General features: G+C 47.7%; 1 protein-coding gene and 1 non-coding gene across 3 annotated transcripts in view; both read right to left on the bottom strand.

Annotated features, from left to right (window-relative positions):
* Positions 1-13282, bottom strand: part of POLR3E (RNA polymerase III subunit E) — a 28718-nt gene extending 15436 nt beyond the window's left edge. Inside the window, exons 1-8 of one of the 2 annotated variants that reach the window (XM_006201193.4) lie at positions 13136-13282; positions 7639-7712; positions 6382-6432; positions 3005-3082; positions 2489-2604; positions 1977-2059; positions 1637-1744; positions 1266-1315 (exon numbers count right to left, since the gene is read on the bottom strand). In XM_006201193.4, coding sequence (XP_006201255.3) covers positions 1266-1315; positions 1637-1744; positions 1977-2059; positions 2489-2604; positions 3005-3082; positions 6382-6432; positions 7639-7674 — 522 coding nt within the window. In that variant the 5' untranslated portion in view covers positions 7675-7712; positions 13136-13282. The remainder of the gene's footprint in view (positions 1-1265; positions 1316-1636; positions 1745-1976; positions 2060-2488; positions 2605-3004; positions 3083-6381; positions 6433-7638; positions 7713-13135) is intronic. The other variant, XM_072942744.1, reaches the window with a different exon arrangement.
* Positions 13283-13456: 174 nt separating this feature from the next.
* Positions 13457-13538, bottom strand: TRNAL-AAG (transfer RNA leucine (anticodon AAG)). The gene has a single exon. It is a non-coding gene; the product is annotated as a tRNA-Leu (tRNA).
* Between the last annotated feature and the right edge of the window lie 9673 nt (positions 13539-23211).

Raw genomic sequence — 23211 nt, 5'->3', positions numbered from 1 at the left:
CCTTCCCCTTCAGTTCAGGAGCGCTAATATCCCTCCCCCAAGTCCCACCCACACGTGCTCCCAGCTCCAGCAGGGAGCAGACACGTGACTCAGTCTGAGCACCGAATCCTCTTAGTCACAGGGGTGGTTCAGGGCTGGCCAAGTCAAAGAGTCCAGTCTGGCACTTCAATGAGAAGTAATGAGAGAACAGTTTCTTTTCCTCTGGGGTCTTGGAAGCTGGGAGGATGTGAGCTAGGACAACTCTTTCTACTGCTGGAGGCAGGCACACTGCCTAAGAAAGAGGCCAAAAGAGGAAGGCAGAACCTAGTGATGGAGAAACCAGGCTTCGATGACAGATTCTGGGCACCTGAATCCAGCCATAGCTGAAGCTACCCTGGAAAGTTCCATTTTTCAGTAACAGGGACCAGCCATTTTTGGCTCACACCAGGTAGATCTGGGTTTCTGTTGCTTAGAGACCAGATGGAGCCAAGCCCTGACTCCCCCCTCTTGTGATAGGCACCTGTGCAGGGGCGCTGGCTAGCTGACAGACTCCTGGGATTCTATGCGGAGCCTTTAAAGCACACAGGCCTAAGAACGTCTTTTTAAACAAGCGTCAGTGGGTCCCCGAGAAGGGAAGAAGGCATCTGAGGTCATCCAACAAGCTATCCCGAGAACAGGATGAGCCCCGTGTTGGTTAAGCCAATGCCTACCCATCTCCAAGGACCTGCACACACTCACCACAATCAGCCACACTGGTGTACCATTTGTATCATTATATGTGCAGTACTTTTCTTTAAACACTCATTTTAACCATAAATGGAAGGTCAATATTCTTCTAAGACGCTTTAGAACACACAAATAACTGTTAAGATAGAAACTTCTATCTGTGCACCCTGAAATAATAGACTTATACAATTAATTAACAAGGTTTTGGCTCCATTAAGACATAGGCTTTATGGCACAGACTACGTCTGTGGGTTCACTGGGGCCCTGGTTTCCTCTAACCAGGCAATTCCAACCAAGCCTCAGGATACCCCCCTTCTTATACACACCCAGGGCCGCAATCCAGTTTACAGCTGGGACAGCTGAGGCTGGGAAGAGGTTAGCTTATCCCTCCAGGTAGCCCAGCAACAGGGCTCTAAGGATGGACGCTGTTTCTGTATCTGTTTCACCCCAGAGCCCACATTCCGTGCAGACCTTCCCACCCCTCGCTGCCTCCAGACAGCTGAGCTACACCATTGGCCCTGCTGCCTCCCAGGCCACTCTCTCTGTGGGCCAGAACTCACCGTGATCTGCTTCACATCTTCTTCTGCTTCGTCCTGCGAAGAGTCTCCAGCTAAAAGAAAAAACCCTGCTTGCAGCCTCTGGAGGAGCTCCCAGCTCCCCGCTCTCTGCCTCACCACCAAGCAGGCTCAAGCAGCGGTGTCTGTGACTTCTCCTTCTAGACAGAGGTAGTTGTGTAAGTCAGTGGTTCTCAATTGGACATAAATGGTGACGTGTTTGGTTGTCAAAGCTGTGGGGTTGGGTGCTACTGGCACCCAGTGGGCAGAGGCCAGGGGTGCTGCTAAGGATCCTGCAGTCCATCCCTTCAGTACTTCTCCCCGTGACCCACCCATCCCACCAAGATGCAGACAGACCTGGGGGCTGGGGGGCTCACCCTCATTGGCTGCCTCCCTCTCACGGTGCTTGGCGTCAGCTTTATCCAGGTAGGAGAAGCTGGGCCGCAGCTGCAGGATGCCGTGTAAAGGTGTCAGGTGGAGCTCACCTGGCAGAGGAAGATGGGCTTGGACCTGACTCTAGGAGCTGAGGCTGACCCACCCAGCTTGACTCAAGGGAGTCACCAAGGGCCTCGGACTCCCCTGAAGGCTTCAGCCCACGGCCGAACTACCTCCTATCTCTGCTCTAGCCCCCAATCCCAGAGCCATAGGACCACCAGACCAGGCCAAGAACCATTCCCAGCCACGACCCCAGCAGCCCGGGATGCCCAGCGTGGGTACCTTGCCTGTACAGCGCAGCAGCGTAACGGGACGTGTTACTGGTGGTCTGGGAGGAGCAGAATGTCTGCTTGTCCATCAGCTTCCTAGAAGCACAGTGAGAACGGATGTCGCGAGGAAGGAAGCTCCAGGCTCAGGCCTGGCAGGCACAGCCCCCTCCACCCCAACCCTAAAATCCAAAAGCCAGGGACCAAGACCACAGGACAGGCTACACGTGCTGCAGGAGGGAAGCTGGGGATGAGGAAACCTTGTCTGTGGCCCAAGAGACAAGCAGTGGGTGGCAGCTCCCACTCCCAGGTTTCTGCTCGGCCCAGGAAGACCTTGGTCAGGGGAGCCATCTCAGGAGAGAAGAAGTTTCCCACGGGGACGGGTCTGAGCCAGGTCCAGTTGTGCAAAGGTGGGATGCTGGTGGGGAGACCAGCAATGGGGCACAGGGCCTAGATGTCTCCAAGGGCTTTGGAAGGCTCATACTTGAAGAAAGGGGAGCTCGGAGGCCTGAGGCCCAGGGAACTCACGAGGAGTATGTGCTGGTCTCGTCGGCGCAGGCGCCATCCACGTTCAGCGCGATCTGCTCCCCTTTGCTGCGGCAATAGTTGGGATTCAGGGTGTCGATGGCCATCTCAAGCTCCACCTGGAGGCACCACGCACCCCACCAGCTATGAGGACCCCAAGGCACAGTCCTCAGGGGATCCCCCAGCCCCGCCATGGCCACCTCCTAACCCCAGCCCCTGCCAATCCTGACCCTGCCCAGAAGCAGGAGATCCCCCATCAGGCCTTATTCTGTCCACGCCATCTCGTTCTCTAATTCATCTGAAGCCTCACTCCTCCCTGGCCTCTCTAGGGCTGCCCACTCCCTTTCTTTCTGGAATTCCTTCCTTCCTCAGCTTTCAAGGCCCTGTAAGCGGCTGCTTTTTCTTCCTATCTCTCCAATCACTCCTCTGGGCTTCCAGTCCCCAAAGGCCTGTCTCCTGGCTTCTTCCAGCTCCCACCCTGTTGGCCCCCCACCCGCCCAATCAAACAGGCAGCCCCACCTTCTGCTGCTTGGGCTTGATCTTGGCTGAGAGGTGAGGAATGTCATCGTAGGTCATCGAGGCTGGACGCACAGGGTACTGGGGAGGGGAAGGGAGTCGTCAGTCTGCCTGACCAGAGCTGGGCTCTGGGCCTCTGGCCAAGAATCAATAGCTACCTTTCACCCCGACCCCACACCTGAGCCCAGAGGCCCCTGCTGGTTTCCATCTGCACCCCCTTCTCCCTAGCTCCACCTAGCTTCCTTCCAAAGGGCGGCTGTCAGATGTCTTTGGCTTCAGAGGGATACGCCTAGGCATCAGGAACCCAAGCAGGCCCCGGCGCACGTGGCCCCAGAGCACCGCTGGGCGAGTCAGGGTAAGAGGGTGAGGTCTAACTGCCAGTTTACAGGCCATGCAGGTAGAGAAGGACCAGTGACAGGAGACCACAGGAAGCCAAGAGGGAAAACAAGGCCCAAACGCCACTCACTACTGACGCCGGGCGACGGATCTGTGAGAACCACCATCTCATTCTCTCTCTAATTTATATTAGAGTATAAAACTTGCGTGAGATACAGGAAGGGGGGTGGGGAGCTACGTGACTATGCAAAGAGAAGCGCTTATAGGAGTCAGTACGCGGGAGGGGGTCGCCGCAGCGCGTGACACAGCACGAAACACAGCACGGGCCGCCGCAGGCAGATTTGGGGACAGACGGCTGCGCGAAGCCTGCCACCCCCTACCCACTCGCCATCACGGAAAAGCACGCCGCACTACATACAATATTGGCTATTCTACACCAGCCAAGAGGGAGGGGGCTCTACACTCTACTGTAAGGGCAGGGGTGGGGTTCTCGCGAAGCCCCGCTGGATGAACGGGACCCCCGGGCAGAAGTGGGTGGGCAGAGGAAGGTCTCTCTCCTGTTGCTGGTGTGTGGGCTTTTCCGTAATAACAATTTGAAGACAGAAAGGGAGCTGGTCTACAACTGACCTGCTCAGACAGCCCTCTCTGAGACACAGCGTCATTAGGGGTGAGGTTATTTTATGTCACACCTGAACATACTGCTTGAAAATCGCTTCTCTGCTCTGAACACACTGGGGACATCCTTCCACATCAGTACCCACAGACACACTTTTCCTTTCTTTCTCTCGTGCTGCACATACACTACTGGGTGCGTGGATGACTCATGGTTTGGGGCTACTTTCAAAAAGCTGTGGCTGTCACTGCTGCCACCACGATAGCCTTCAGAATGAGCCTGGTGGAGGGGTGGCAGTGTGTAAAGCACGCCCTCCTTTGTGGGGGCTGCTTGAGATCAGCTACATTGCATCTCACGGAAATGGCTGTTTCCTAAAAGCTCACTTAAATAGCAACACAGTGACTCCTTCCTGCTTCCTGGGCTGGAGCTTGGGGCAGGAACTTGGAGCTTAGGTCCAGGAATGGCCTGAGGCACAGCTGGTCTGGACTGAGCCCTAGGCTGGGACAGGCTGGCCCATGACAGCCCGGGAGGCCCCTGGTCTGCCAAGGTCCGGGGCAGCTATGCAATTTCCCGGTCTCTGGGAAGAATGGTAGGGAGGGACACAGGTTCTGGAATCAGACCAGTCTGGGTTCCAGCCCTAACTGCCACTTGCTCCTTGGGTACTCAGGCAAGCTCCTCGCCTCCCCAAGCATGGGTGTCCTCGCCTCCCAAGGCCACTAGGAGCAGGGAAAGAGGCAAATGGAGCTGACATCCGGCACGGGGCCCGGCACCCCATGAACACACACGGGTCCACTGTCACCACCACCCTTTCCACCATCACTCTGCTGTTGGCCAAGGAAGCAGGTGCACGAGGCCAGCCAGGCCCCAGCCCCAAAGCCTGTGAAGACAGACGCCTGGGGACGGGTGCCAGGCCTCTCCCCAGCACACACGGCGGCTCCTGCCACCCTGTCCCAGGCCCCCTGTGCAGGTTACTAGCCTCCCTGTGCCTCGTTTTCTCATATGCAACATGGGGACAAAAACACTTAATAACCTGACTGCTGGGAATGTAAAGTGGTGCATAATAGTTCCTCAAAATATTAAACACTGTTTCTATAGGACCCAGGAATTCCACTCCCAGGTATATGCCCAAGAGAAATGAGAACATCCCCACACAAACACTTGGACAGGAATGTTCACAGCAGCATTATCCATAATAGCCCAGCCATGGAAACAACCCAAATATCCATCAACTGATGCACAGGTAAACAAAATGTGGTGTGTATATATCCACACACTGGAGTATACTCATCCATAAACAGGAGTGAGGGACTGATCCACGATATAACATGGGTGAACCTTGAAAACATGCTACATAAAAAAGCCAGGCAAGAAAGGCCACATATTATACGACTCCACTTCTGTGAAATGTCCACAACAGGCAAATCCACAGAGACAGAAAATAGGTTAACGGTTGCCTAGGACCGCAGGTAGGGAAGGGGGTCCAGGCGGCAGCTGCAAACACTTCTTAAAATAGACTGGTGCTGGTCACACCCCCTGTGACTAGACTAAAATCCATTGCATTTACACTTAAGTGGGGAACTTGCATGGTGTGGATTAGATCTCAATGAAGCTGTTATAAAATTACAATAATAATCACCACCACAGGGGTATTGTGGGATGAAGTGAGTTAACATACGTAAAATGCTTAAACAAGTGCCTGCATACAGTCTGTGAGTGATACTCGTGAGCATGATGAACTACTGGCCCAGCCCAGGGGAGGGGGCGGGCGTAAAAACTGGGGGGACTCACAGCTGGAAATCAAGGGTCACCCATGCTGCCCAGAGGCTGCCCCTGAAAGCCCCTCCTTGAGCCTCAATAACAGCGGTGGTCCTCATTCTCAAGCAGCATTCAAAGCACTTCAAGATAGACTTATCCAGGGAAGAAGGTATAGCTCAAATGGTAGAGAGCATGCTTAGCATGTGCGAGGTCCTGGGTTCAATCCCCAGCCCCTCTGTTACAAATAAACAAATAAACCTAATCATCTACTCATCATAAAACGAACAAAAAATTGATTCATCCAATCCCCAAGGGGACCCTGTCATCGGGTATTGCTACTATCACTATTTTGCAGACAAAAAAACTAAGACACAGGGAGGCTTTTTTTTAAAGAACTTCCCCGGGCAAGGGCCTGCAGCTAAGTCGCATTGGAGCTGGGCCTCGGTGCTGGCAAGCCCAAGTTCATCCACTACGCGGTCTGCCTCTCAGAGTTGCCTTGGCTTTCCCACTTTAAAAATGAGAGACTACTATCGACCTGCCCGTAAAAGCAAACAGACTGTCTTATCACAACCTCTGCGCCAAGAACTCCCACTGTTCCTCGCCCATCGCTTACTAAGTCTCCACCACCCACCAACACTTGCTTTCTCCCCCCTTTACCTTTATGTCCCATAATTACCTGAAACAGATAGAGCTTCTCTGCCAGACTTTTGGCCAAGTACACGTCGATCTGGAACAAGGGAAGAAGACTTAACCAGGAGACAGAAACCAGTGCCTGATCTGCCCCAGGCATGCGCATGCTCCTCAAATTTCAGGTAAGGGGTAGTGGCCCCTAGAGGCAGTTTCGGGGAGGAGGAAATCAATCTGCTGATGCTAAAAACAGAGGAAACTGAGTCTCCAATCTAGGTATGTCCAGGGTCACCAGCCCAGGTTCACTGTAATCCAATAAAAAATGCATTCCCTGGGGCTGCCCAGATCAGGATGCACCCTAGAGCCTGATTAAAGGCTTATCTGATGAGGACGGGGCAGGGGAGGGCTTCCTCCCTGGGCCTCCATCACCTGTCTTGGATCAGCCTGTCATCTGTCTTAAGGTGCACCGACCTGGCCCTACTTGCTTTCTTCTCATGGCCCTACTTGCTTTCTTCTCAACCCTTACTGCCCCCGCCCCACTGCAGTTTACCTTCCAGCTTCCTAGCTCTTCCTCTGAACCATGCCCTCTCCCACCTCCAGGCTTCAAGGATGAGAGAAGGCTCATCAGCCACATGGGAGGCATGTGTGAAGGGAATTCTAGGTGGAGGGAACAGCATGTGCAAAGGCATGGAGGCTCCAGGGTGTGTTCCTGTCTGGGCTGACTCTGGAACATACCTCCCCAGTGTCTGCATCCTAAGACTCGTTCTTTGTCAGTTTCAATCCACAGATCCTAAGCTTCCTAAGGGCAGGGATACTGCCTGGCTCACTGCTCACAGCCCCCAGCACACAATGGATCCAGAGAACTGCCAAATGACTAAACCTGGGTAAGCCCAGAAAGAATGAATGCTCATTCATTCAACAAATAGTCACTGAGTGATCTATTAAGTGCTAGGCTTTGCAAAAACAGTGGTGAACAAAACAAAATCGCCACCCTCATGAAGCTTATACTCTAGTGGAAGGAGACTTATGTTTGGGGGCTGAGAAGTGCTATGGTCAAGTGCAAGGCATGGCCAAAGCAAGGGGCTAGGAAAGGTATGTAGGAGAAGGTCACACGAGGCAGGGTGGTCAGGGAATCCTCCGATGAGGTGATACTGGATCAGACACCTGAAGGAAGTGAAGGGTCAACCAGGGAGGTACATGGGGAAGAAGGTTCTAGGCATGGCGGATGCCCACAGGTCCCAGGCTGGCCTGAGGATGGATGGATGGGAGGGACCCCACCCTGGCAGAAGATGGGAACAGCAGTTACCTCCTGCACGACTGGGTCATCTTCTTCATTGGCCATACTAGGGCGGAGCCAGCCGCGCAGTCCTCGGACTCAATCTGCAAGGAGAGCAAGAGGCCTGGATGTCAGTCAGTCAGCCATGTAACCTGGGCACCTGTTCTGCAACCAGCCCTGCTCTGGGAGGGAGGTGCTTAAGACAAACATAAACTGATCTTATTTCTACATCTATCACACAGTCAAAAGTGGGCAGCCCACTGTATACCCCACTGGCCCCCCCAAAAAGGGGCAGAAGCAACTACGCAATGGGTGCAAACAGGTAAATCCAAGTCATCACATGTCAGCTACACCCACGGGAAAGAATATGTGATTGGTTTTAGGGGTTTTCTGATCACTCACGAAGAATTCACTGCCAGGCAGGAGGATGGAGGCTGGCTAGTCCACAACCATGATGAATACACTGGAGAAGTAACAGGGAAGCTTTCAAGAGTCTGAGGCGCAGCAGGATGAGCAGACAGTCCCAAGGCTTGGGTTCCCAGGTGACTCCACCTCTTATGTTTGATTTTGAAGCTGACTTTAACCCCAACCCTGAGTGAGATGACCTCCTTTCTGTGGTTTTGTGTGTGTGTTCATGTCTAAAAATGACCCTCTTCACATACTTTCCTCTTAATTGCCCCTGTTTTATAACAAGGAGACTGGGATTCGGAGACACTTTTGTTGTGTCTTACTCAAATCCCCACAGCAAGAGGACCCACTGGACGTCAACGCCAGGCCATCCAACTTCAGGTCACAGCTAGAGGTAGGGAAGCTGAGAGGAGAGAAGAGGGGCGTTCGGGCTGGGCCCTGAAGGACAGAAAGATTTGGACAAGCCAGGACTGCAGAGGGGAGGAGGGATTCCAGGAACAACAGGAAGCACTTCAAGTGCCTGGAGGAGGGAACGCTGCAGGTCTCCGTGACAGAGGGTGAGCACACTGTCCCTGTGGGGAAGGGGCGGGCGAGACTGGTTCCAAGATCCTCGGGGATACTAAATTCTATGGATGCTCAAGTCTCTTGTATAAAATGGCGCAGTACTTGCGTACTTGCCCACACATCCCATACTTTAAATCATCTCTAGAATATCTACAATACCTAATATAATGTAAGTGTTATGTAGATAGTTACATGTAGAAATACAACGTAAATGCTATGTAAATAGTTGCCAGGCACAGAGCAAAGTCGAGTTTTGCTTTTTGGAACTTTCCGAGGTTGGCTGGACCCATGGAGACGGAGGGCTGACTGCAGCTCAGCTGGGCCGACCCTCCACGTCAGGGAGGGGATGGTCACAGCTGGAAGGGCACCTGGGCACCTCAGATCTCAGCAGTTCTTCCCAGACCTCTCCTTTTGGGTAAGACCAGCTGGATTTTTGTCTTATGTACTCACCATCTGAATGGTTTAATACTTAAACGAGCGTAATACTTCCGCCAGGGGACTCAATATCCTGTGAGCTCCCCCCACACCGCCCCAGCCACAAGGTGCAGTCATCGCTCTTGTTCCAGACACACTTTCCAGACTCTGAGATGGCTCAGGCCAAAGCATGGGCGTCATCTTCCATACCTCTCTTCCTCTCACGCCAAGCCGCAAATCCTGTCAGTTCTGCCTTCAAAGTATGTCAGGAATCCGGCTGCCCCCAGCGCCAGCGCCCCAGTCCAGCCAGCTCCATCTCCGCCCACCTTCCAGCAGCGGCTTCCTAACTGGTCTCCCTGCTCCCACCTGTGCCCCTTAAGGTCTCTGCTCACCCCACAGCCAGCCGTTCTTTTGAAAGCCACGTCAGGTCATGTCACTCCAAAGTCCTCCCATCGCACTCAGAACGAAAGCTCAAGTCTTTTCCATCCCACGTGAGGCCCTCAACAACCCTCTCCTGCCCCTTTCCTCTCAGACTGCCTCTCCCACAGGCCACCCTCCCGCCTCTCCTCTGGGCCTTTGAAGCTGCTCTACCCCCATCACCTCATGGCTCCCTCCTTCACCTCTTTCAGGCCTCTGCTCAGGTGTTACTTGATGGCTAAGACCCTCCCCGTGCCCCCAGTTCAGAACTGCAGCATCCCTCCCTGCCAGCTCCTCCCTGCCAGCTCCTCCCCGCTCTGGTTTTCTCCACAGCACTATGACCACGTGGCAGTTTACATAGCTCTGTGTTTAGTATTTGTCCCCACCCCCACTAAGCGGTAAGCTACATGAGGGCAGACACTTTCGTCTATTTTGTCCCTTGCTGTACCCCCCAGTGCCTAGCACACAGCAGGCACTCAGTACGTGTATGTAGACTGAATATACGAGTGCCGTTTTTAGGGAGCTACCAAAGCACTCGGAGCAGAGGAAGAGAGCGGAGGGAAGCAGGCTACCTCCGACAGTCAGGGGTGAGAAGACTGGATGAAAATCACAAGCCCCAAGTCGGCAGTTTTTAGGTGCCGGCTACTGCCCAGAGGGACCCCACCCCATCTGCACCAGCTGCCCAGGGCCAGAATTGTATGTTAGGAACCTGCCTTCTCTGCAGCTGGCTCTGTGGACAAGTGGGAGACTGGGGACTTCCAGGTGAGCCAGGGAACAGACCAGAAGTACTAAGAGGGTGTGGCCTGGGAGGATCCCAAGACACAATCATCCCTGACAGATAGGCTTTCTCGGCCATTCCCTGTTGGCCTCTCCTCAGTCAGGGAGGGCTTCAGGAACCCTCACCGTCCCAGCCAACATCACCCAACTCAGTGGCTTTCACGTTTTTCAGCCTAAGACCCACAGTAAGAAATCAATTCCATATAAATGACCCAGAATATACAGACAATGACCTAACTAAAACCAGGTTTCTCGTAACCAGCAACTGCCACTACTATCTGTGATGTTTTTCACTCTCACTCATTAAAATTGAAAATACTGGTTACAATCCCCCTAAGTTGATTTCACATCCCACGAATAAATCCTGATCTGTAATTTGTTTTTTTTAATAATTTATTTCTTGACCTGTAATTTGAAAAGTCCTGCTCCAACAAGTCTTTCCTACCTCCAGTCCTCCCAGAAATAGCCAGAATTGTCCTTGCAGAAAAGTAAGTCACATCATTTCCTTGTTCAAAATCCTTCCACTGCCACATAGAATAAAACTCAAATTCCTCTGCATGGCCCCAAGGTCCTGTATGATCTTGTTGGGCCTCCAACAAGCTGAGCCCCAGCCTGTCTCAGGACCTCTGCACACCATCTGTTGTCCTCAGGGTTTTCAAGGCTGGCTCCTGTTCATTGGATATCAACACCCTCACCCCCTCCAGGAGTAGACAGGTCACCCCAAACCTGTTTCCAGTCACTACCACATGCCATTTTATTTCCTTCGTGGTTCTTATCACAATCAGGACCGACCTAGTCTATCTGCTTATGTGTTGTCTGTCTTCTGCACTGGAATGGAAGCCTCATGAGGGCCTCTCAGTGCTTCAACCATAAAATGGAGATGATTATATTTACTTCGTAAAGTTGATATGGGGATTATTACCTTTTAAAAAAATCCATGCTATTTTCTCAATAGCTAGATCAGTGCCTGGCGTGAAGTAAACACTCAATACAAAGGATAGATGAGCGAACGAGTGCATGAAATCAGGCGGTTACAGACTTTAACCCAGTGAGCCTGCCGGCCTCATGGTTTGGGCCTCTTGGACACCTGACAACGGAGAGGGGTGCGGCCTACAGGCAGGTACAGGCCTCCCAGCCACCACTAGCCAAACTTCCCCAGCAGCAATGACTACTTTGGCCTCTATAGGATGTCCTGTGACCACAAGAGTACTCTGTGGCAGTGGCTCCATGGCATTGGGCACAGAAAACATCCTCCAAAGGGTGGCTGTTCAACAAATGGGTAGGGGACAAGGAAACCAGGAGAATCTAAGGTGGTTTCTGAAGGCCACAGCTAGGTGCATCTTTGCTACATCCAAGAACCTAACCTGTCAGCCAGTCAGAAAGCAGAGGCAACTCCAAATAATCTTCAGATACAGGAGGGAGTTAGAGAGGGTGAGGACAAAATATAATGGGCGTAAGGGGAGAGTGCCCCACGGCAAACAGTCTCAAAGTCTGTACTCTTACTGGCTGTGTGCCCCCTAGACAAGGCATTTTACCTCTCTGGATCACCTCAGTGTTCATCTAAGTTAAAGGCAGAGATGGCCTAGGGGCAAGAAGGATTAACTCTCAAGAGTCAGATCCTCCCTTCTGTAGGGACTTAACATGCATTCTCATTTAATCTGCTCAATAGCCCTAAAAATCAACAGTTATCATCCCCAATTAAGAAGTGAGGAAACAACTTGAGAAAGTAACTTGCCCAAGGTCACAGTGCTGGAGAATGGCAGAGCTAGGACAGAAGTCTTGTCTAGTTGGTGTCAAAGATCCTTATTCTCATTCTTAACGAATATGCTGCAAGCTCCCTTAATAAAAGGCAGTATAGTATAGTGGGTAAGAGCTCGCACTACGGAGCAGAACTACATAGGTTCAAATCCCAGGTCTGCTACTTCCTACGCAGCGCCCACCTGGAGTTGCTTGATCTTGATATAGTGCACTATTTTCATCCTTAAAGTGGGGATAATAAAACTACCGACCTCCAAAGAACTGTGGTGAGGATTAAATAAAGTCTAAGTGCAACCCATAGGAAGGTTTGTTACTCCTTAGCAACATGTTTTCTTCCAGTATAAGAGGGTAGGAGACCCAGTCACCAATCAAACGCTGCAAACTGGGGCTTCTCCCGTCTAACCCTATTTAGCCCTCACCACGATCCTATGAGATAGGAAATTCTATTATCCCCATTTCACAGATGAAGAAACTGTAGCGACTGCTAAGATCTCTTTCTGCCCGCAAGCCCAACGATTCTAAAGCGATCATAATGGAAGGCCCTTGTTTATTTACTGGTTTAGCTTATGTGCTTACTGACACCTCCTCTGACCAAATGGTCAGGGCCGTATCTGCGGCACGTAGCTGGCTCCCAATTAACACTGAATGGTGGCGGAATAAATGAATGAAGAATTCCGGACCTGGCCGGGCGGAGGCTGATCTGGTAGAGCAACGAGGCGGGGGCCCGGGCACCCTCCCACTGCCCATCAGGGCGGGCCGCCGGCCCCGAGCCACACTGTCCAATGGCTTTCGCCTCCCTCGCGGGTGGTCAGGCCCCCTTCTCACGCCCACCACGCAGCCATCGCCAAAAGCCGCCACGCCGGCAGGACACCGGCTGCCTTCGGACAGGTGCTCCCGTAGGAGGCCCGCCTGGGACGGGCGGGGCAAGGCGGCTGGACCCTGAGTCACCGCCGGCAACCCCGGCCGCGGCCTTCCCGACTCCCGGGCCCGGTCGGGGTCGGGACCCCAGGGCAGGCCCGGGTCTACTGGGGCAGGCTGCCCGTCCTTCCCGCCGAGTCTCGGGAGGCCCCCAGCCCTTGGGGACTGTGCGGCGCGGGCCTCCCGGCCTACCCTGCAGCCCAGCCCAGGCGCCCACCTTATGAGTGGGGCCAGGCTCCACCCCGGTGGGCGCTGCCAATCCAGCACTCACCTCTCCGCGAGGCCCGAGCGCGGGCGGCGGCAACGGCCCAGGTACCCGCAGGCTGCAGAGGCGGCGGCGGCCCGGCTCTCCTCTCAGGCAGCGGCCATGTTGCTGGTAGAGAAACTCCAGCGGACACGTGGGGGGAGCGGGGCCAGCCCTCGCGCTTCCTTTTACCCACAATGCCCCGCCCCGGCGCGCGCGACCCGCCCCCTCCGCCGCTCCATTCATGCGGGACGCCAGCCCAGCCGGCGGCAGGGGGCGCTGATGAGGCCGCAAAAACAGCTGAAAACAGAGCTGGGCGCTGAGGCAGGAGGGACAAAAGACAACTTCTGGCAGCGGTGGGATTCGAACCCACGCCCCCGAAGAGACTGGAGCCTTAATCCAGCGCCTTAGACCGCTCGGCCACGCTACCTGGATGCCAGCAACTTCCTCCAAGAAGCTACTTAAATAGTTTTATATGCAATTGCAGTACAATGCTTCAGAATTTCTTTGCCTAGTATGTGCTTCACCTCATCCTGATAGAACTATTTAGAACATGCCATGTACTGAAAAGAAAATGTTCACTCCAATATTTAGACCCATACTTATTCCAAACAAATCTTAGAGTGAAAAGCAGTTTAATAATCTGTATTCCGAGTCGGGCGTTAACCCGAAGACTTCAAGTTAAGACACGGCAGAAATTTTAGCAGTAACCCTCACCAGAGGATCCAAAGACCAAACCAGGGGAACTGGTGTGGGCAGGTTTCTCTAAAGAAATTAACGTCTTAATTTTCAGTTATATAAATAATATGTGAATTATTGCAAAATATAAAAACTTCGCAGATTAAGTACAAATGTTCTTTTACCCTTGGCCCCCATCCTAAGTCTCCTCTGGGGAGGTAATCATTTATTATCAGCATAGTAAATTGCATATCCTTCTGGATCTTCTGTGAATTTATACGGATGTTTAGAGATCTATTTGTTACCGAAATCAGGTCCAGCTGCTTGCTGCTCAAAAATCAATACCTGAGAGAGAGGCAACTGTTGGTAGAAAGGAAGGTTGCTTTTAATCAGAATGCGGGCAATCTGGGGAGATGGTGGACTCTGGGTCCCCCAAAAACAATCTCCGAAGAGTCTGCTTGGCCATGAAAGTTCTTAAAGGGAAAAAGGGAAGTAATCTTAGTTAATCATTGAGATAAGGGTCAGAGTCGTTGCCAACCCCCACTGCACGCAGGCTTGCCGGCTTCTCCTGATCTTTCTTTAGATGCTATCTTGTTTACAAAGTTCGTTGGCCAGCTTACTGAAGGGGAAGCTAGGGAAGAGATCCAGTCATCTGTTAATTACTTACTCTTCATTTCTACCTATTTGATCTATGGAAAGAACCAACATGTTAGACAAGGTATTGTGTGATCAAAACATTTCAAAGGTTTGTTAAACCAGAGATGAGTAGAACATTTGGGGTTCCTGGTGTAAGGTTGGTGACAAGACAAAAGGGGCCTCCTGCAGAGAGCTCTTTCCTGCCAAAAGCTGTTTACATATTCACGTGAGTACATAATATCCATAGAAAACAGATGTTTTGTTTTTATTGCTATGGGTTTTTACATAAATATAAATATTATCATACTATTAGTATTTATCAGCAACTGTTTTTTCACCCAGCCATTTTTTAAACATCTATCCATGTTGATGCAGGTAGACATTTAAAAATACAGAAACAGTGCAAAGAAAAAACAATCATCCATATTCACACCAGTTAATATTGTGGCATTTCACTTCCAATTCTATTCCTACGTATATGCTTTTTATTAAAAGTATGAATATGTTGTCCTTTTAAAAAGTCATTAAAATATAGCAGACCATTACAAATAAAAATAAAGCCCCTTCCCAAACATCCTCCCTTGACAATAATTATTATCATAAATCTGATATGTATCCTTTCAATTCATTTCTTATACTTTCACATCTATATCTGTCTATCTATCTATCTATCCCTGTGTGTGTGTGTGTGCAAACACGCATGAGCAATATATAGTATGGTCTTCTGTTTGTTTTTCATTTACACGAACTACTACATTATACCAATACCATTCTGCAACTTGCTATTCTACTCCAACATTCTGTTTGGGGGCTATTGTGATACATATAGATCTAATTTATTCCATGCTATGAACCTGGACATTTAAGCTGTTTGTATTAAATTGTTATATGCACGTGTCTGGTTAATATCCAATTGGCCCACAAACTAACATTTGGACGTTCCATATTCCTCCTCTTCAATTCCTCCTTAACCTATTTTTTCCCTCCATTCATCTTTAACATAAGTATTGATATGCAAAGATTCCATTGTACTGGGAGAGTTTGTTACTTTTAAAGGAATTTTTTTTTTTTTAGAATACGGAAGCAGTTATCTTTTGAGACCGGGCCAAGCATTGTGTGGGGTTCAAAGCTAAATGAGAGAAGCAGCTTAAATGTCCATCGACAGATGAATGAATAAAGAAGATATGGTATATTTATACAATGGAATATTACTCAGCCATAAAAAAGAATGAAATAATGCCATTTGTAGCAACATGAATGGACCTAGAGATTATCATACTAAGTGAAGTCAGACAGAGAAAGACAAATACCATATGATATCACTTATATGTGGAATCTAAAACATGATACAAATAAACTTATTTACAAATTGGAAATAGACTCACAGACGTAGAAAACAAACTATGGTTACCAAGGGGAAAAGGTCAGGGGGAGGAATAATTTAGTAGTTTGGGATTAACATATACACACTACTATATATAAAATAAACAACAGGGACCTATTATATAGCACACAGAACTATATTCAATATCTGTAATAACCTATAATGGAAAAGAATCTGAAAAAGAATATATATCCATGTATACATATAACTGAATCACTTTGCTGTACACCTGAAACTAACACAACATTGTAAATCAACTATACTTCAGTTAAAATAATCAATTAATTTTTTTTTAAGTGAAGTGATGAATAGTCCTTGAGACCAATAGAGGCATTGATGTAGTCATGGTGTTTTAGTAACAGTAAGGACTTTGTTTGTGAGTTGTGTGCTGGGTTTTCCAAAAGGAAATATCCCCATGGTGGAGGATAATTGCTGGAATCTCTGCCTAATCTCACTTTTCTAGGAATTGCCTGACAGCCCAGAGAGTGGGTCCCTGGCAGCCACCTTTGTGCTATGCATCCCTGCCCCCCGACCATGGCCAGTGGGCTCTGTGATAACCGTAGGATGCAGGTGGGACCCTTTAGGTTCTCTTGAGAATCTAAACAGAGACATAGTGAGTCCCTGATTTGTTATCTTGACTGTGTTAAGTACTGGAGTTACTCTGAGACTGGAACTAGGGAGAAAGTGGAATTTGGGGTGACCATATTCTATGAGATGGGCTGGACAAGTAGAGAAAGCCACTGTATGGAAACATTCTTTTAATGATAAAATGAGAAGAGCAGAGAGTCATAAAAAAAATCCTGATGGTTTTCTGGGGCCCAGTGGAATTCATTCTTGGAGACATCTCTTTTATCGTTGTAATGAATTCCTCTGTTCTGCGAAAGCTAGCCCTACCTCATAGCTATCACTTGCAACCAGTGAACCCCCTTGCATGGTAAGGGCTCAAAGAAAACTAAAGACATTTCTGTCAGAACTTTCTGGAGCAATTCATGGCTGTCCCTATCAATACATATTGAACAGGATGCAATGCTTAACAAGAAGCTGCAAGGATGCTGGCTGATCCCGGAAGGACGAACCCAGGACCTCCTTTTGGGCATTTCTTGCAGAACTGCAGCCCATTACACAGCTGTCTTGTGACAATCAGATGTGACACTAACAAGTAGGAGAAGCAGAACTCCTGGACACACAGCTTTATCTAGGGTGAGAGAAGGAAGGACTGAAACTCTGTCCCTTGGCTTGTCTACTCTGCCTCTTGGTATGGCTCATGGGGCAGGTGGAGGGGGGAAAGGCAAGGACTATAGATCAAACACTACCCATCTGTCCCCTACTCCCAACCTAGAAGCCATCAGGTGAAGGGTGTCGGTCTCCAGCTATAACCCTTCAGTGGGCAGCAGGGATGGAGACGGGGGCTCAGTCCTGGATCCCCTCCAATCTTCACTCCCTTGCCCCTGCAAAAGGAAAATTATCTCAAACCTGGCCTAAGACCAAATCATACTGCATGAATCTCCTGGAAAAAAAATTAACATTCCTGATATGCTTAACAATTTTTCTTATGAAATTTACTAGCATTGAAATTTGTCCTAGGAAACTAGTTTTCTACCCAGCCAGTTGACTGTCATCAAGAGAGTAGTGAACTTTAACCCAACATTCTTTTTTCTTTTCTCTCTTACCTAACAGTGATTGTTTAATCATTCTCCTGTCCTATAAAATGTCTGTCCCAAAATAGAGGTCAGAAGAATGGTCACCCTTGTGCAGGGTAGGATGAGGTGTACTGTCTGGAGGGCCTGAGAAAGATTTCTGGGGTGCTGTAAATGTTCTAAAATTCATCAGGCTGTACACTTAAGACTGTGCAGTTTATGTAGGTGATTCTGTAATAAAAAGTAAATTAAAAAAAAAAAGTCCCTACCAAGTATGGATCTTTGAACTTGCCTTCCTGAAGGTTCACACTTACAGGAAGACTGTAATAAAATTTTGGCACAGGCTTGCAACAAAAACATATGAAAAGTTTTCTTTAACGCTTCCCTTCAGGGCCCCTTTCCTCTTCCTCCCCAAAGGGAATATTCTCTCTGGGTGAGAATCTGTTGTTTTTGCCTTCCCAGAATTCTTTCCCCCATTTTCTGGTTCCAATACTGATTTTCCTTCAGGGAAACACTCCTCCCTGTGGTCTTGGAGAAACTGTCACTCAAAGCACTAAGGGGGCGGGCACAAGGTCTAAATTAGGCCAATCAGGTGCTTTATTTTGGGAATCTGAATTTGGATACCAGATATAATGATTTAGCTCACTAGTGGGGCTGGGAGGGGAATTTCCAGATATTACCTTCTGCTATATCTCCACACTTGCCCTCGGAGGGACCTCCCTTTCTGAGGCCTGATTCTTTCCCTTTTACTTTTCAATATGTAAGCTACTGCTCAAAAAATTGCTTCTTTGCTAATGTTACTCTACGCTAATTTTTGTTACCTACAACCAGGGAACCCCCCCCCCCCGCCCTGATCACCTAGACCTCCCCCAAAGGAACCTTGCTCCTGCAGAGGAGACACACTTAAGTTATGTGCAGAGCATACACCCTCAGCTGGGTGACCAGGGCACTTCTGTCTGGAACAAATGCTTAAGTGGAAGAACTGGGACATAGGGTGAACTGGGACTCTCTCAGCTTACATCTTGACCCTCAAAGATCCACCCAAATCGACAGACCTGAGTGAGATTTCCTTGTTTTGAGTCAGGTTAAGGTGCAGCCTCCACTACTGGTGGCACTCTTCCCTCAATACCTTTCAGTTTCTGCTCTGCAAACACACTTCTGTGTCCTGGGAAGTTGCTAATAGGTCATGGTGAGGTGGGAAGCCCCATAAAAAAAGACCGGCAGGACCCCCCAGGCAGGGCCACTACTCTCCTGCCAGCACCATCTGGTTTCCTGGCCCAGCAGCTTTATCTCACTTTTTGCCTCTGAAACAGCTAACTTCTAGGAAAGTGGGTTCACTCCTGATTGGTTATTTCTCTCCCTCCTAATTGGTCCATTTCTACAAAGCTTGTTCCTAATTAGTCAACTTTTGTTATACCTTATTTGCATATGATGTTGTAAAGTGTAAACTGGCAGCCTATAAAAGCCTGTGTAAACCTACAGACCGGGTCCAGAGCTTGGAGTGTTAAGTCCTGTAGGCCTGCTGGCGTAATAAACCTGAATTCTCCAACTCTCTGAGTGCTGCTTGGTCTCTCCCCTGGATCCAGGTTGCTGTCACAACTGAGTTGTAACACTGAGTTGTAACACGTTTTTCTGCAACAATGGGAATAATGCAGCAGTAGCAGCAGTTGGCATCATTTGTGTTGAACTATGATGGTATCTGATCTTTGAACCTCCAGCTCACCTTCTTCATTAATGAAAACATTTTTAGCAAATGCTTGAGTAATAGGACACCTGTAAGTCTCACTTTTCTCATCTGTAAAATGGTCACAATAATATGAGGCCTGTTGCAGGGCTAGAGGTAACTGCCCAGCCAAATGTCTGACACATTTTCTTCACATTTTAAATTGACCTGCATCTTATTATGATCAGTGGCATATAGTTTATTTTTACTATTTTTTTCCTTATTAATACATAGAATAGTGATGCATCTTAAGATCAATGGTGTCTTAGATTCAACAAAACACAGTAGCAGATGCTAAAAACATTAATGAGTATTATGAATTTTTAACTTAGCAAATTTAATCTAGTATTTTTAGCCTAGTAAACATTTTAAATTCTTACTTTGAAAGTCATCAAGGTTATATATGTGTGTAATATAAATTCTACAGGGCTTCTTATCAAGGTGAGCAGTATGGTATACCTGGCCCTCACTGCCGAAGAGGACCTCTTTCAGCTTTGGTGCAGGGAGTGAGTATTGAACCCTGGGCCTCATGCACGCTAAACAAGCACTCTACCCATGGAATTATACCCTCTCCTTTTGAAATGATTCTCGTGTTTATCTCCATGTCTAAACAATATGCTTATATTGCTCCTTTTTGCCTTTCAGTTCTAGTTCAGTTCCACTAAGGAAGATAAGAATTTAACTCTAAGTACCCCACCTCTACCATGACAACACCCCAACCCTCCAAATAGCGTGATATTGTAGTTTCTCTCGAGCAATTAGTAAATGCTACTCACTAAGCTTGAGCTTAGCTATGCACTCAACTATGATTGATTTTCCTTTTCTAGAAAATACTATTTACTTTAAATTTGGGAGGGCGGTGGCTGGGGAGAGGTAACTAGATTTTTTTCTTTGTTTTTTTAAGGGAGGTACTGGGGATTGAACCCAAGACCCCATGCATGCTAAGCACACACTTACCCACTGAGCTCCTGTTTGCTTTTTATTTTACTTAGTAATTGCCTTAAAAATTTTTTTTGACCTCGTTTCTATGAACTCATCCCTAATTCAACTTCAGTTGCCACACAAAAACATGAGGCATTCTGCTTCCGCTTCTTGAAGACATTTCTCCCACTGCCTCCCGACAGAGGCTCTGAACTCTAGGTCTATGGCCCTTCACCCTTATCCGGGGAATGACTTGGCCTGACGCTTACACTGGACCCCATACATTTCTTGTTAGTACCCCCTACACTGGCCCACTTTTGATAGAGCAACTCCTCCAGTGTCTTCTGGAGAAAGAGTACATGAGAGATTACTTTTTCGAGAATTTACATATCTGAGATTGTCTTTATTCCACTCTTAAAATGTGATTAATAGTCTGGGCATATGATTCTAGGTTAAAGAGTATTTTCCCAGAATTTAGGAGGCATCATCTTCCAAATTCCAGAGTTACTGTTGAGTTGTCTGATGTCATTCTGATTCTCAGTCTTTTAGATGAAATTCGTTCTTTCCCTCTGAAAATTACCAGGATCTTTTCCTTGTCTTCAATGTTCTGAAATTTCATGAAGATGAAGCTTGGCATAGGTCTAACTCTATGCTAAATACTTAATGGACCCTATTGTTCTGGAACATCCTTCAGTCCTGAGAAATGTTCTCAAATTTTTAAAAAGATTTCTTCCCTATACTTTTTCTGTTCTTTCTCATATTCCTAAGTTAGGCTCCTAGACTTAAAAAAACAAACAAACAAAAAACCTATTTTCTTTTGTTTTAATTGAGACCATTACACTTATTTTTTTCCAGTAGATTCGTATTAAGAATTTTAATTCTTTGGAATTCAGTGTATGACTGGGAAAACTAAAATTCTGCATGAAGTCAGAAATACAAGTATGTAGGAAGAAAAACAAGTGAATACCTCAAATGGCTCATAAAAGGGAAAAAAGCAAACTTAGTCCTAATCAGACTTAAGAGTTCTTTTCGGTGATCTTAAATACTGGTATGTATGTCAAGGTTGAAGAAAATAAACCAAATATTTTTAGAACCCTCATTGTATTACAAGAAAAAGCATTTGCTTTCTTCTAAATGATTTGCATACTTATAGAACTGAACTACATTTCTTTACATTTTAATCAGTATATGATGAATATAATTTAGTAAAAATGATCTATCTACAGGCAAGTTCAATTTTTATTAAAAGGCTATAGGAAAACTTTGACTATCAAACTAAGATCTTAAAATTCTGGTCCCAAATTTTAAAAGGCTAAGGAAAGATCATTAAAAAGCTATACATACACAATCTTAGGCTGTTCTTAGCTCATTTCTCTGCAAAGCAAAACTGGTTAACAGTTGTAACTCCACTGTGGGTCAGTTGTGCAGTCAAGTTTGCCTGCTCCACTGGTTCCTAGGAGAATTTCCTCTCCTATTTTTCAACTTCTTGTTGTTGTTGTTCCATTTCCTGGGGGATTTCCTCAACTTCACTTTCCAATCATTCTATTAAGTTACTCATTTTTATAAGGGTATAGTCAATTTACAAGCGCTCTTTGCTGTGTAAATTCTTAGAATCACATCTCGTTCTTTCATGGATGCAATATTTTATCTAAAGATATTGATAGCTTTTTGTTTATTTAAAGTTTTCTTCTCCCAGCCAATTGTTTCCTCCAAGATGCTTTCTCCTGTTAGTTCACTCTGTCTGTTACATGGAATGCCTTCCTGTGGATCTTTGGCTGACCAAGTTTAAGAACGAGGCTCTAATACGTTGCCTGGGAATTTCTATGCACATGGTTGGGACCTGGTGGCTGAGGCTTTTTTTTGTGAGGTGCTCTGGCCAGCCTGTTCCATTAGGGGAAGTACCTTTTGTCTTTCATCTTAGGCTGGTCAGATTCTCTAGATTCTCCAATTGCCTGCATTCTCCCAGGAAGGACAATCAGCTGCCAGTTCCTGGGAGGACAGGGGAAAAGGCTGGTGGAGACTCCAACACAGAAACTGCCACTAACCCTCCTTTCAATAGAGTAGCCTCACTCTCTACTGCACCTGGCGTCCCAGGCTTCCGCAGGGCAGCTGGCTGGATACACAGGGCAGTTAAGTGGAGCTAGTGGGCTGATGTCCTTCAATGGAACCTACATTTTTAGCCTCATTTCACTCCTCCTTCCAGAGATTCCTTGTGCCAATCCCTCAGCCTTTTGAGGGTTCTTTGATGGGGAAAATTGGATTCTCAGACTTTCCTATTGTTGACCTAGGATCCAGCCTTCTTAGGTCTGCTGATTCAAACACAGTTCGCCTGCTTTCCAGCACCCAAAACTTTGTTGCTATTGATACCTCTTCCTCTTCATCCTCATGGCTTTATGCCATTAGGAAAATCTTTCTTGTCATTTTAGTGTAGACCTAGGAGTAAATGGACCTAAATATGTGTGTTCAGTATACCATGCAGTTATACTGATTCTCCTTTGAATTTCTTAAAAATAAAAGGCCATCACCTTGGAACCAGTAACCAAAATTTTCTTAAGCTTTAGATCATAAAGCATCTTTAACATGCATTATTTTCTTTTTGGGGGGTGGTAATTAGGTTTACTTATTTGGGGGGAGGTACTGGGGATTGAACTCAGGACCTTGTACATGCTAAGCATGCACTCTACCACTTAAGCTATATCCTACCCCTTATACTATCTGCTTTGAAACGGATGACAACTCTTAACAGTAAAGATTATTGTTCAATACATGAGAAAAGAAGAAAAAAGACAGGTGCACATCCTTTATTTAAAGCAAATAGATAACATATGCACCATATCTAGAAGGGTTTTTTAAAATAAGTACTAGAAATGTTAAAAATTAAGAAATTTTGCATTAAAAAATCCAATTTTCAGCATCTTGAAAAATCAGAAAATGGGGCAGCATTGGGCCCACACTCCCCAAGGTGATCACCATTCAGAGCTGAATCTTGGCTGCCTCTTTCAGGTGGGGCTGAGCCCTCTAATTCGCCTGCCTCCACCCAGCAACCTCACTGTGTGTTATCAGGAAACATGTGAATTTGAGACTGGAAAGAAAGAAAAAAAAACCCCACCTTATTTGGAAAGGC

This window comes from Vicugna pacos, chromosome 18, assembly GCF_048564905.1.
Source record: "Vicugna pacos chromosome 18, VicPac4, whole genome shotgun sequence".
Classification (NCBI taxonomy): domain Eukaryota; kingdom Metazoa; phylum Chordata; class Mammalia; order Artiodactyla; family Camelidae; genus Vicugna; species Vicugna pacos.
Note: the sequence above shows the minus strand (reverse complement) of the source record. Positions and strands in the feature narration are given on the sequence as shown.